Source organism: Eutrigla gurnardus, assembly GCF_963514095.1.
Source record: "Eutrigla gurnardus genome assembly, chromosome: 10".
NCBI lineage: Eukaryota > Metazoa > Chordata > Actinopteri > Perciformes > Triglidae > Eutrigla > Eutrigla gurnardus.
Window position 1 is genome coordinate 4769763 of NC_139924.1, and position 15117 is coordinate 4784879.

General features: G+C 43.3%; 2 protein-coding genes across 6 annotated transcripts in view; one reads left to right on the forward strand and one right to left on the reverse strand.

The window, feature by feature from the left end:
- The window catches only part of cux1b (cut-like homeobox 1b), a 58467-nt gene extending 52054 nt beyond the window's left edge, over positions 1-6413 (reverse strand). For 2 of the 5 annotated variants that reach the window (XM_084019716.1, XM_084019715.1), the window contains exon 1: positions 6229-6393. In XM_084019716.1, the coding sequence (XP_083875842.1) occupies positions 6229-6291 (63 nt within the window). In that variant the 5' untranslated portion in view covers positions 6292-6393. Of the gene's footprint in view, positions 1-6228 lie in introns of all 5 variants that reach the window. The other 3 variants (XM_084019712.1, XM_084019713.1, XM_084019714.1) reach the window with 3 other exon arrangements.
- Positions 6414-11964: 5551 nt separating this feature from the next.
- On the forward strand, positions 11965-14106 carry LOC311019458 (alpha-(1,3)-fucosyltransferase 4-like). Its single transcript, XM_084018882.1, has one exon. It carries the CDS (start codon positions 12540-12542, stop codon positions 13704-13706), a length of 1167 nt encoding a protein of 388 aa, XP_083875008.1. The 5' UTR covers positions 11965-12539; the 3' UTR covers positions 13707-14106.
- Positions 14107-15117: the final 1011 nt, after the last annotated feature.

Sequence of the window (15117 nt, forward strand, 5' to 3'; positions counted from 1 at the left end):
TATGGAAAATACAGGAAAGAACGATGGATAACTGAAAAAATTTAATAAATTACCCGAATGACAGAACATTAATCAGCAACCATTTGACAGCGGATTTAACTATTTTCTAGGAAAAACAACAGGCTTTTGGGTTCCAGCTCCTCAGTTATGACTTTCTGCATTTTGCTTTCAATTGTTATTTTGACATTTTATAGACAAAACAATTATTCCGTTATTAAGAAGATAATCTGCAGACTAATCAATAATGAAAAAAATAGTCCGTTGCAGCTCTAATATAATTGTTAGCTGCAGCCTCTATTACACGCAGTGTCCGATAAAGTTTAATTATTTGTAGGTCACATACCTGTGAACAAAAACAGGTATTGACTTTTAAATAAAAAGCTGGCATTTTAAATAAGAGCACCTTGGTGGCAGTGAGATGGCTGGAAACACGTGGCAGACAAGGGAAAAGATAACAAAAGCAGCAAGAAATTAATGTTGGTGTGTTTTGTTGCACGGATGAGACTGGATCTGAGCCCAGTGCTGGTCTGCACCTTCTTATTTTAACAGTCAACTATAGACAACAACAGACATTTTTCCCCTTGGGAATGCAAAATTTATGTTTACTGGAAACAGTAGGCTTAATATTACAAGATGAACAATAGACGATACAAGATATCATAGGCCTTGGAGACGCCGTTTCAGGTGAAAACTTGATTTTTTAAATTAAAGTGGGCATTATCCTCGGACTCAGTGGTGGAGACAACCAGCACACTCCAAAGCGAGCCTAAAGAGAAGTGTCCAGTCACTGAAGCCCATGCTCTCTCCTGGAATACAGAGCAGCAGAATAATGGATGCTTCTGTCATGAGATACGGTGAAACTCTATGATGCCGTAGGTGAGAGAGACTCCAAGTGGGGCTGTAAATAATGCCTGCCACTTGAAAATAGGTCTCTGGAAACTGCCCCCTGTGCTCTTGTTGCTGGTTGTTTGGGAGGGGAGTTTTGTCACTGCAGTTGCATTAAAAGTGGTGGGGAATATGAACACAATATATACAGAGTTCGAACAGCACAACTGACATTAATTACTAAGATTTTATTTGGTATTGATTGAAGTATCCTCAAACATTCAATATGTATACAATATTGGCTGTTTAAAAAACATTTTTATTTTTATTTGGGATATGCATAATATGGATTCCCCCCCCCCCCCCCCCCAGCAGATATAGATAACCGATTACTTGCTTTACATGGCCGACACTGGTAAGAAAAAAGATTTAAAAAAAAGAAGTTTATAACCTGTAGTTTATGCACACCTGAGGTTAAGAAAAGCCGAGATGAAGTGAGCAAAGATAGATGATATAATATTCCACAGCCTTAACTTTCTAGTTCTGTACATTAAAAAGCATAATGGTGCAAAGAGTGTCATTTTAAAAAAATAATGCAATTCATGATAATCATCAAAAAAAGGCTGTTAAAATGGAAGTAAAACAAGGGGCCATCTGGAATCACTTTACATTACATTTTCAGAAAAATTATATATTTTATTGCATCACAGACAATGTAACAATCCTGAACATGTAGGAATCATAAGATCCCCATGCAAAAATGAACGTTTACATTTTACAATAGCAACATTGTAAAATACATAATAATTCAGGTATTCATTTTTTTTAAATCCCACTAGTTTCCACATATCCCGATCACAGAAATACGATCAGATTATTGTGAGCGTCTATAATTGCGATCCACAATAAAATGCTACATCGTCCCATCTCTAGATGCTGCACTTGTCAGGTCAATAAAAGGAATTTGGTTTGTATTACTAGCCAATCGTTTATCAGGCATAATTCGATTGTCTGATTAATACATAATAAATGTAATTTCTCATTATCGGCCAATCATTTATTGGGGCCCGTTGTGTTTTTAAATAGGGATTAACGTGTATCCTGAAACTGAAAACTTAGGATTCAGAGTAGCAGAAAGATAAAAAGCAAGATACAGGAATTTCACATGCTCTGTAGGCCTCTCTAATATATTGTGATGTCCACAATCAGCCTGTGGAGGAATAGTGCAACTTACGTTTGCATATAACAAGTCTGTTGTGAAATGTGCTGTGATGATTCATTTCAGGGTGCAAGAAAACAAAAGTCAACAGAAGTAACTCTACTCCCTCTAAGGTGTCAGTTGGCCCAGTTTATCAGGCAAATCTCAGTATCTCGACATGTATTAAACTACCTTCAATTTATGAATTAAATAAAAAAAACAAAAAGCTTTCTTGGAGTAAGAAAATAGGCCTTCGCTGTACTCAGATGAACAGTACAGTACTACAGTATTATGACATAGATTATTTGCAATTCTTTTTGTAAAAGAGGGGACAAAATTAATCGTTATTTTATATGACAATATTAGCATTACGTTCGGCCCGTCTTAACTAAATGCCGTTGAAAATGAAAAAGAGCCATGTTTCAGTGTTGCTGAATCTAAAATTAAAAATTGCGGATACAAAAACACATTTGTGTGTGATATTTTTATGCCAAGCAGAGACTTCCACACCTTCAAGTTTTATAAGGTAACATGTCTGTTTGTCACACACATTTGCATAAAGCCTGCATTAAAAGCCACTGAGTCAATCTGCGTGGATAGCCCTATTTTTAGTCTAGTGCGTTTTATCTATTGTTCTAACATCAGATGACATTGGTCAAAATGTATTTTACAATGTGGGAAACGTGTTTAATTAAACATGTTGGTATTGACTGAAGACAGTAAAATGTCTTTACTTGTTGTAGTTAATGGGATAAACTGAGTCTAGCATAGACACTCCTCAAAACAGAGGGAGGGTGAAGAAACTGAGCCCGAGTGTGACGTGCAATAAATCGCTGCGAAGTTGGGGAGTATGGGCCTCTGGTGAGAATTAGCCGCTGATAAGGTAGATGAAGAGAAGTTTTTTTTCCCAGAGCTGCACATTCCTCTCAGTCGTATGGAGTGCATCGTTCAGAAGGACACACCAGAACATCTTAGAAAGTGAGATGACATAGGCCTGACCGAAGTAGACCGGGGGCAGACCAAAGACCTGACATGCACTCGTCCCTCGATCTGACTCATGCTTAGTCGCTCACCACCCACCAACACACAGTAAAACCTCAGTCCCAATGCCAGGTTTTGTCACTGGGCAGAGAAGCGGTTGGCTACAGTAAAAGCATGACGTGATGCCCCTTCCTCTATGCTCCCCCAGCCTGTGCAGCAACAGAGGGGTAAAAATATCCCACCAGTGAGTTCAGACAACCAGCTCATAAATTAACACTAAAACTCCTCCAGACAACAGCGGCCCTGTCGCTGAGAGATTAAAACCACTCAGGTTGCTACTGACCACCGCTCTGGGATCAGCTTACAAAAGCCTTTTCCTAAATTTACCCATTAGGGGGTAGTGAATAAGAACAAGCTCTAGATCACTTTTCTCCTAAGTCACTATTTAGCTCTACACTAACATAGTAAACTATTTTTCAAAATGGCTCCAGGGTGCTATGTTCCAGGAAATGTTATGAGGTGAGATGTAGGCTATTAGGCCTAAATTGGGGAACTTGTGTAGGAAGGTCTGTTCTTAATTTCCAGAGCTTACAAAGAAAATATAAAATATAGGCTAGGTTAAGACTCAGCTATTCACTCATATCTTATTAAGGCTTGCAATCTCTCAAGTAGAAACACAATGTTCCAGAAAAGTGCTTGACTGGGTCAAAATAAAAGAAAAAAACAACAGGAGAGAAGAGTGATGATCCCCTCTAAAGAAACTCAACTCTGTAATGGACGGACAGGGATTACAGACGTTAAAACCTCCTCCATCTGTAATTCACTGTCACCCTGCCATCATCTCTGAATCACTGATCCATTTTGCAAGTGTGCGAGACCTTGCTAAAAGCATCACTGTTGCACCCGTTTGTGTCTGTAGTGGTGTGGGGAGGGGGGGCATGCAGAAAAGACAAACTCGCTGTGCTGTTTCAAAGTATTCTCTGTCCTGTAACAACCGCCTAGCTAGTTTCTCACACAGGGAATGGGACAGACTGATCAAATAGGATTTTAATGAACATCAGCAGTTGGAGCCTGAGGAGTAGACTCTATGATGGCTTAAAGCTACTGACATCTAGGTTGGGTTGGATTTTCATCATCAAACAAAAAAAAAAAAAAAAAAAGAAAACATTCCTTTGCTGGTGCTTCGCACACAGAAAAAAAAAACTGACTGTGAATCTACACAGTCCATTCTGAGGAAGAAGCAAATGAGAGCGCAATTGGCTGACAAGGCCATGTGTAGACCATGATCACATCATACCAACCCTGCATTATCCTCAGAAAACGGATTAGAGATACAGGTTCTCCTCTGAAGGCTTTCCTCTAGGAGCCTCTCAGTGGGAGGGAGAGTAAATAAGATGTCATCAATAATAGACAGTGAATGTTCTGAGCAGTTCTGCACACACACACACACACACACACACACACACACACACAAGCGCCGACTGATTCCTATCCTGCAGACAGGCCTGCCAACCGCCAGGGTTTTTGCACACGCTCAGATTCACTGTCCTGACTAATCGCTTGTGATAGGGGCCTTTGCCATAATTACCCAGGGCCTTATCACAAACTTATGCGATGCATTTTTCATGTCCTGGCTGCTGGCAGTGCCTTCACTGTCCGTGCTGGCAGTCAATCTACGAAGAAGACCGATCTCACACAAATTCACACACACACACGCACACACAGCAGTTCAGATGGGGCGAAATGGGTGAAAGCAGGGTGAAGGGCCAGAGTAGAGAGAGGGAAAAAAATGAAGAGGGGAGGGGAGGGGGAGGTGAGGGAGATTGGGGGTGGGGGGTGGCAGGAAGGGGGTGGGAGATAGATAGTGAGGAAAGAAAAGAGAAAGCAGTCTCAATTTTTTTTTTTTTTTTTTTTACATAATGCATGAACAAGGGGGCACGAGGAGGAGGACCAAACAGGATCAAATAAATAGGAGAAGTGAAGCCTTGATGATGTGGCATAAGTACAACACAAAGCCCGCTGGGAGGACTTGTTCACTGTCCTTTTGTCTACCCAGTGATAGGGGCATCATGACCTAAATAAAAGTTTAAATCCCAAGCCTGTGCGACATACAAAATCATGTATGGACAATTGGGCTATAGCCTACATAATGCAATCTTATGTTAATGACGACGGCGCCCGGGCTGCTAATATTCATAAATTGTGATTTGAAATTCAGCAATGCACGTTAAATGCCACGGGAAAAACACAACAGTGCCATTGTCTACATGTCTTGTGATAGGTCAAACACGCTCTAATATACACTGGCTATATTCACACACAGTGAATAGGCCCAATATTTCCCTCATATCCGTCACTGTGCCGCGGATCTCCTCCGTGCACGCCGAGATTAGCGGCGTGCGTGAAGGCTGGGGACATTTCTGGAGTTCATCGTAATCAACAAGGTCACGATCTTTACGTATTTCTACTATCATTTTTTATGTAATTGCATCGCGTCACCTAACACTGTCCCGTCCCGTCCACTTCCACAGACGTGGCAATGTCTGTAAAAAAAAAAAAAAACCTCACAGTGTATAATTGCAGTCAAGGGAAACCGAGAAAAAAACGGCCGAGTTCATCAACCGTAATCACGAAGACGACTTTCATATAAACTGCTCCAAAACCGTTAGCCGATAAGGCTGCTAATGTTTTCATTCGCGTTCAACTAAACTTACTGATTTGACAGTTAAAAGCAGGAGGAAAAACACACGAGCGAAGCGGTGTTGTGTGTCGGAGCTGCCCGTCTCAACGTTTGGTGTCACCACAGCGCCACCGTATAATGAGTCGCACTTATTTTTCCCCCAAATTATCCAACCTTACCGCGGCTAAGCGTCGGGCTAACTACGGCTACTCGCTCCGGTAAAAGTTGAAGAACACGCAATAAAGGTAGCTAACCGAACGCTCTTCGCCGAAGCCCGGCCGTTTTGTTTGTATTTCGGCGCATCCCCGCGGCGTCGCCCCGGCTTGCCCAGTTGCAGTGTCCGATCGATGTTGAATTGAACAAAGAGGATCAATTTCTGATCAGCGAGAGAGCCACTTTCATCAATGTGAGGAAGAGGTCTTGAATTCTCTTCCGAAACACCTACGAGACGGCCGCCGAAAAAAACACAAAACCCAGCGGCCGACGGAGACGAGACGGCCGAAGCGAAGAGAGGACAGACGATTCAAACAGAGGCTGAACTGACCTGTAGTTGTTGTAAGTCAAAGCGCTTCCAATATTGAAACATCGATCCTGCATTGGCCGCCATCTTGAGACATATTGAGACAGGAATGAGATGCTGATAGAGAGCGCGAGGGTTGGAGTTCAGTGGAGAGGACCGGGCGGCCGGAACACCCGGACTGGATCCCTCCCACTGCTCATCCGGGTAACAGCCGATGTACGGAACGGAGTCAGATCACGGGAGTGTCGCCTTAATAACGCCATTATAATTGCTTAAATAGCTTTTTATCAACATCCAGATATTACAGGTAAATAACCGCGCTGGCGTTAAATTACTCCTCATTTTATTACCTCGAAACACACGGAATCGTGAGCGCCGAATGAGTCCACGTTTGATGTTGTAGTCTGTTTGAGGAATGGGTTTTACTGAGAGCAAAGATCATACAAAAATAATGCCAAGGAAGCCATATCTAAAGAGAAGAAGAGACAAAAAAAATCCCACCAGGAGAGCATTCAAGAGCAATGTTTCCTCTGAGCTGTGTGGGGAGAAGAAGATAATTTATACCAACCTATAAACATTTATTACAGCAATATGAGTCCAGAAACCAGCATGTCAGAATTAGAAATACAAAGTAAAACTGGGATGTTTGCTTCCTATGGGTTTTATAGACACAAAGTAATGCTCATTTTTAAACTGCTCATTCAGGTCAATTTTCTGCATACATTTAATGAAAAACAAAAAAAACAATGTCATTTTATGAATATGACGTCACATCAGTGTAAGGCTTTTGTTTCATTATGGATGTGTATGAAGGACAATTGCAATAAACACAAAATTAAGTGAAATATATATATCTAAATGTAGGTTTGTTGTTTATCAAGACTGTTGTAAATATAATCCAGGTAAAAATGTTTGTCTAAATTGCTAAAACAAAACATTCAGCTGTAATCAGTGATACAAATCAACCACAGTAATTTGAGTGTCGTAATGCATGCATTTTTTTTTTATAAAACGGTGGATCTAGTGTAAAAACTGTGCATATGCAACAAAGCAGGCTGTCGGGAACCTGCTGAACTTGGCCATTTTAGAGTCAGTAAAGCATGAAGTGGGCTTACACTCCACACAAGGTATTTCACAATTCATGGTCTTCTCATTTTAATATGAATAAGATAAAGGCTGATATTCTGCTTTAAGGCATTCATTTGCTACAGCGATATTAATCGGATCAGTTATTCAAATAAGGTTGTTGTGTTGATAATCCAGTCGAGTCGTTGCTGCAGCAGGGTGGCCCACTGGTGAGAGTGTCAGTACGCATACATATCTGTAGTTAAAGTGACCTTGAGCAACACACTGAACTCTGGCTGCTCCTGAGGCGTCACCCCTGCTGACCATGTCCTCTCACCCCCTTCAGCTCGTGGATATGCAAAGAATTTCTAATTACACTGTATGTACGTACAGAGTGCCCCTAAATTCCTGCATCAAACTGTGCTGATTGTGCTCCTTAAAACACATCAGCTTCACCCTCCGATTCCCCTGCAAAGCGGAGCCAAGCTGCTCACGTTTATCAGGTCAACACATCTGTTCCACACGTTGTTTTCATTTTTAGCATTTTGTGAGTTCCCGACTTGTGGAGTGTGTCGTTAGGCCTGCTGTGTGGTGAATCAATGCCTGCATTCACACTTTTTTTTCTTGAATTCTTAGAGGCTGCAGTCCTTAAAATAAATATTTTATTGCTTTATTTTCCCCCCTCTACAATCATTTTCATTTCTTTACAGCCATTGCACTTTAATTACATTTGCTAAATATAACAGGAATTTGCCATAGATGATTGCAGCTCTTTCACTGCACTTGTTTGGATACAAAGGTGGGCATTTTTATGCTTAGAATTAGCTCAACTTTCAGGTCATTACCTGATTTGATTTGAAGCAGTTTGTGGCTCCCTCCTTCAACAGCATGAATGGTGCTCAGGACTCAATTCATCGGCAGTTTCAATAGATTTGCCTTATTTCATACTTCATTTATAGACATAATGCAGCAAATTAAAGACTTGTCATGACACCCAGTCATATGCCTTTAATAAAATGTACTGAATTGCACATGAATCACATCTACAAATAAGAAGAGCTGCTTTAAAAGAGTTGTATGAAAAAAGACACCGTAGCAGTATGACTTGTCTGTCAATTTCTTTTCAGGATGTTTTTTTTTTTAACAACGAATTGGTCTGAACTATGATACACAACGAATACTTTTAGGAAAAATACTCCGTATGATCCCACGATGAATCCTGTTTTAAATCCTGTCATATTTTCCCTTTCCGCCATGTTAACCAGCACTAACTTGGCCTGGCCTACATGACTTGTGATGCTACCTATCATTAAGCCAAACCAGAAATACAGGTCTGAGATAATCCCTACGGGTCTGGAAGCTTCGCAGGGCGTCCTTTGTGATGTTTTGTAGAGATTTCTCTGACTATCACACAAAGAAACACAACACTAACAACTAAAAGGATATATTTTTACGGCACTGACATTATTTTATCATCAGAAATAACATCTGAAAGTGATTGCAAAATGCATGGTGTTTGTGTTGAGAATATTTTTTGAACAATGTTGACTTTATACATTAGATAACACAGTGATTATACATGTCAGATACTGTAAGGTGACACAGTCACTTCTTTTGTTAGTCATGTGCATCCAAGTGTCCAGCCCACCAGACACCAGAAACACTGCTGCATTGGTGCAACATGATAACATCCCCCATATTACACTGCAGACAAGAAAAACAATATATTCCCTAACTAAAAACAAGCTATTCTTTTATTATTGTCCATCATTTTACTCAAATGTGTGAGCTGGGCACCATATTCCTTAAATTCATGTTTTCATGTTTTATATGAACAATAAAACATGAAATGGACATCATCTTCAATCTCACGTGTCACATAAAAGTGACAAAGCATTTTCTCTTCAGGGAGACCATTAAACATGTCTGTTTCTAGAGATAATGTTACCCAAGATCTTTGACTGTTATAAATTCTGCCTCACACGAGGCTTTACCAAGGAATTGTGGCAATAGTAATGTAATAATTTGATTTTATACAATTACATCGATAAAGACTTCATCGTGAACATTATAAATTGGTAGATTTTGCCCTGCTTGCGCTCCTCAAGCACACAAATGATTTGACTGAAGCTTCATAGGCTCTGGATTACTTTGAAGCAGTAGGGGGTACACAGCGTAAGTCGAAACAAGTAAGAGTCTGAGTTATCAATTCACCTACAAATTATCATGTCCCCGCTACAGAAGGCATGAATGACTTGAGAGGGGCTTTTTTCCTTCACTTGTCTTTTTATCACATTTTATGTTCAATTACAGAGGAAGGAAAAACGCAGCATAAATTGTTCTTGACAAGGAAGGAAGAACATGCTGGTGCCCACAGATTTAGCCTCTAAAAAGCATCACCAGTTCATGTACATTTTAGTTTAAAGAGAGAAATAAACACATTCTTTGTGTCGGAGCCATTATACAACTGGATCTTATATGGCCGACAGTGCTAGAGGCTAGAGAATAAAACAGCCATTCTGTCCTTTAGCTTTCCCACTTTTCTCTGTTTGTGTCCCTTCTCCTCCTGCTCATTGACTCTGCCTGCAAGGTGCTTTTAGCGGGGCCTTGTGTGGCCGGGTTAGAGATGGATGCGTGGCCCTTGGGAGCTGCAGGCAGAGAGCAACACTGATCATGCCAGACAGGCTGGGGAGGCTGCATAAGATCATCACCACCCAGCAGTGGAGTGAATCGCCTCAGTGGCACTTTCACACAACCTCTGACCTCTGGGCTAACCTCCGAGGTCATGATCAAGGTCAGGGGTCAGCGAGGGCCTCTGTGATCAGGGAGCTCGCAGGCCCCTCCTGCCGCTTCCTCCTCTTTTTCGCTCAACTTTCTTCTTCGTGTTTTCCAAGCCCGATCTTTCCTCTCTTTCCCTCATCGTCTATCTGTTTGCCTATCGCTCACACTCTCTTTCACTGGCCGGGACCAATTGAGACATCCCATCCCCTGGGAGTGCAAAAGGGAAAGCAAGAGAAAATCAATAGGGAAGATGAGTGAAGACCTGGGGGTCCCATCAGAAAACTGAATGCTTCACTCTGTGCTGGTATGATTCACACAGACACACACACAAAATCACATACTGATACACAGTGGTATCTCTTCTGGCAAACAGGAAGGTAGCAGTAAACATCGGCTTAGAAAATGTGCAAAGCTAGAGGAAAAATCTGCCAAATATGTTGTTTTTTAGGATATTTGACCTGTAATAACACGAATATGAGATAAGACGGCTGACATGGTTCAGCCAAAAATGACCCGAGATAGTCCACATGTGGCCGGTTTGGGCAGTGATGTTTGAACAGAAAAAGACGAGATATTGATCCCTCCGTGGAGACAGGTCTGCAGCAGCAAATGAAAGCTTGATGGCAAAAAAAAAGTTTTTTTCTAGCAAGAGAGATGCAGGAAAAACACAGCAAACACAAATGCCAAGCTTTGTGCTGTAATTTGAGCTGAACATAATGTCCCCATATCACCAATCAGTGCAACTTTAATTATAGTACATTTCCAGCAACATCTGCCCGGATTAAAATAAACAAAACTGTACTGAAAGAAGCCAAACAAATGCATGTGTCATCTCTTGACCTCAGCTAACTCTGCTATTTCTGAGGAAAAACATACATGTGCTTATGTTTGTGCCTGACCACGTCTCCATAACTTATGAGATTGCTGAGATTCTTCCCAACACAAGATAACCCCGGGCAGGACATTAAATGATAGGCTGAAAATAGAACTGTTCAGATGAAAGGGAGGATAAATAATGCAGGAAGAATACAAAACCTCTTATGGGGATAACTAGTCACAAACACACACATGCACACAAAGAGATCCTGTTTTTTTTTTTTGCTCCACGGTGAAGAAAAGTGAATGGATGTTAACAGGAAGGAGGAGGACCCAGTGGAGACACACATGCTTCGTGCTTCATCTCCTCCCACTCCTCTTCGTCTGCCATTTTTTTCCACTCACACTCAGACTTCATGACATGCTCTGTGTCTGTGGGGAGGAATAATGTTGTCCCAGTCACGCCGTGTTTTTCCTGCCCACCAGAGATCAGACACAACACAGTGCAGGATTTTCCTCATCATTTTTTCATGAGTTTTGATAAGAATGTATTCACATAATGCCAACCTGGACAGTTGATCATTTTTTCCCACAGAAAGTAGTGTGTCATTTGCTGAGGGCTACTTAAAAAATATATATATATATATATATGATTCCCGTATTTGTTTAGGTGAGAACAACAAATCAAAACTGAGTCATTCATGTTTCTGGTTAAAGGGTGTTGCAATGCTGGGTCACATCTAATAAATAAAACATGCAAGACAAACCTTTTCAAAGCTACCGCCTGCCTCATTTCTGTCTGAGATGTTTATTCATCGGCCAAATTAAACATGCATGTTTGGAGAAAAATGGCAGTACACAACACAGGACACTTCACAGGGTGGCTTTGTGCTTGTGTAGGGAGACACCTAGTGGTGAAAGACACGCTCAGCGTTCATACAGGGAGAAATGGAAGATTAGGGGTCTTTTTACATGGTTTATTATCTTGACAAGTACACAATGATTTCATTAGACAACCCATGAGATCTTAGGGAATACTTACTAATTAATTTTATATCTCTCTCTCAATAACATTAGACTCCAGTGTTGTCAATTCTCCAAACTCTACTATGTCTCAACCCTCAATCTTAAAATGACAGCTTTTATACAAACTGGGGTAATTCAAAGGCTAAATGAAAAATGTGCCTTGTGTTTTATCACGTGACCTCTGCATACTTCATCATCAGGACACCGCGCCCTGCGTGCTGTTTACCCGACCTAAAAGTGCTTGGAGGCCTGCCGGCCGTCATCACACCCTACAAAGGCCCCATTCACAGGTAACGAGAAACCGGAGCAGCGCTGCTGCCACGTCAGTATGTTTGCACATACAGCACTGGTCCAAATGTTTTTATGGTTCTACTCTGCTCGGACAGGTAGGAAAGGCGACAGCAATGCAGGGACAACTTGTCCTTGGCAACTAATGGGTCAGCAACTAATCCGTGTCCCACCTGGATGGACAATGACGCGTAACGCCTGTTTAAAGACTGTCCGATGACGTGAGGTGCGTCCGAGGGCTGCGATACAATGTCGTCTACATTTCCTGGAGTTCAAAGTGCAGTAGGGCTTGTCTACTAGCCTACTTAAGCACGGAGGACAAGCGGACTCTGTGGACTTCCGCGGGGTGAAGGGCGTCGATGGGAGCAGCGGGCCGCTTCACAGCCGCGGCTCACCGGAGCGACAGACGCGGCGTGTCCCGCCAGCGGAAATGCTGCCTGCTTCTCCTCCTCAAGAGGAGCTGCTCCCCTGTGTGCGTGGCCGCCGTCGGGTTTCTGTTGCTCCTCGGAGTCTGCCTGCTCTACTTACCGGAGCCGCTCACACCAGAGCCGCCTGTCTCCGAGGAGAACGGGCCACCGTATCAGGTGACCCTCCTCGTATGGACGCACCCGTTCGGTCGGAAACGCAAACTTCCGGACTGCCTGACGCTGTATCAGATTGGCGGGTGCACGCTCACCGATGACGAACGCGCGTACCAGCAGGCTGACGCCGTGCTCATTCACCACCGGGATGTCGCCACGGGCACCGCGGATCTGCCCCTGGAACCGCGGCCACGTGCACAAAAGTGGATCTGGATGAACTACGAGTCCCCCACGCACACATCCAGACTGTGGCGCTTCGAGGGCGTCTTCAACCTCACGATGACCTACCGGACGGACTCGGACATCTTCCTGCCGTACGGCTATCTGGTCCCCAGTGAACGCAGACCCAAAGGGCTCCAGAACCGCTTTGCGCATCCGCTCCGCGCACCCTCGCGCTCACACCTCCTTCGGCCCCGCCTCCTTGCCTGGGTGATCAGCAACTGGTCCGAGTCCCACGCGCGCGTGGCCCTGTACTACCAGCTCCGCCGGTACATCCAGGTAGATGTGTTCGGGCGCGCCGGCCGGCCGCTCCTCGAGGGCGGCAGCAGCAGCGTGGTGCGGCTGGTCGGACGGTACCAGTTCTACCTGGCGCTGGAGAACTCGCAGCACACCGACTACATCACGGAGAAGCTGTGGAACGCGGTGGTGGCCGGTGCGGTCCCGGTGGTCTTGGGTCCGTCCAGGCAGAACTATGAGCGCTTCCTGCCCCCCGAGGCCTTCATCCACGTGGACGACTTCTCCACGGTGCGAGGGCTGGCCCGGTACCTGCTGATGCTGTGGCGCAACCCGGCCCTTCTGAGGCGACACCTGGACTGGAGAGGGAGCTTCAGCGTACACCTGCCTTCCTTCTGGACCGAGCACTACTGTGCGGCCTGCAGGGCTGTGAGGAGGACCAGAGGCCAGACCCATGTGGTCAGAGACTTGACACGATGGTTTCACTCGTGAACAACAATCACCTCAATGTCCTGCAGAATATGATGCTACAACACGTCTTAATAATGAAGTGATAACATGTTAACTGGGAAATCTCATTAAAGCTTTACACGTTTTCAAGGTGACTTTTACACAGAATTAAAATAGAAATCAGGGATCGCTTGTTTTGAAAAGTGGATATTGGTAACATGAAGAAAATCTTGGATGGATGATTAAATGTATTTTCAGTGTGTGTGTGTTGGATTCAGGACGGCAGACATTAATACCTTCCTGTTTATCTCTGAAGGGTTAGCACTTACTCATGTTAATCACCATCGATCTGATCTGCTGTTCCACCTTCAAACAGCACTCAGAGCGATGCATGAAGGCTCGTTTGCAACACTGACCTGAATAAACTCAAGGATGGCGTTACACCTCAAACCAACTGTCTCTTCAAACCTCTGAAACAACATGCTGTATACTGACACACACACATCCTCTGCTCTTTCATTAACTGCTGCTATTTGCACACAGCCACGCTCTTTTTGCTGATGTGTCCATGATACTTTATACTCTGTCACAGAGAGAATGAAATGTGCGCTTCAGGAGTCACTTGACAATAATCCGAAGCTGTGATGTGGATCATTTATATTTACACCTCTGGGTTAGTGCCCTGACACAGAATTAACACTTTACACTGTCAAATGAGACATTTCCTGCAGGCGTGAGGCAGCAAACACTGTAGCTCCCCATAATGAGCTGATGCCTCAACAGCTGTTGGAACCGTTGACGTCTATCAGCAATAATGCTTTGAGATGGCCAGAACAGCCAGACCCCTCAGCCTCGTCGTAATCCTATAAGCATATCGTGTTACTGTGAGTAAAATGACTCTTTTAGTTCTCAAATATAGATCCACCAAGTGTCCTGAAGCCCGTTTGACATGCCCTCATTCAAAGCAGATTACCTTTCCGTGGTGGGAACGCATACTGGACTCTATTGTGGTGACAGAATAGGTGCTGGAGCTTATTGACTTGCTATTACTAACTATAATATCATGTAATTGATCAGGATTTCTATCTTGGAAACCAAGAGAAAAATACAAAAGAAATATTCAGTTGGTCTTTTTGTCATTTCTTCTGACTGAGACTGGTTCCCACCTCACATTGGTCCGACTCACGGGATCCACCGTAGATCCCCTCTCTCAAGGGACGTTTGGCCGTAACAGAACAGATTATGTTACAGACACAAAGGCCAAGAAAAAGGAGGCAGGAGGCGATGTGTTTGAACAGAACCAGATCCAGGAGTTCAAAGAGGTTAGAGGACAGATGCTGTGTTCATTTAAGACTCTAGTTGTTCTTCCTGCCATGGTAACCTGTGTAACCGTCCTCTGCTTGCAGGTTGTCCAACGCTGGTTAAATATTTAGCTGTAGAGATTTGGGATTTC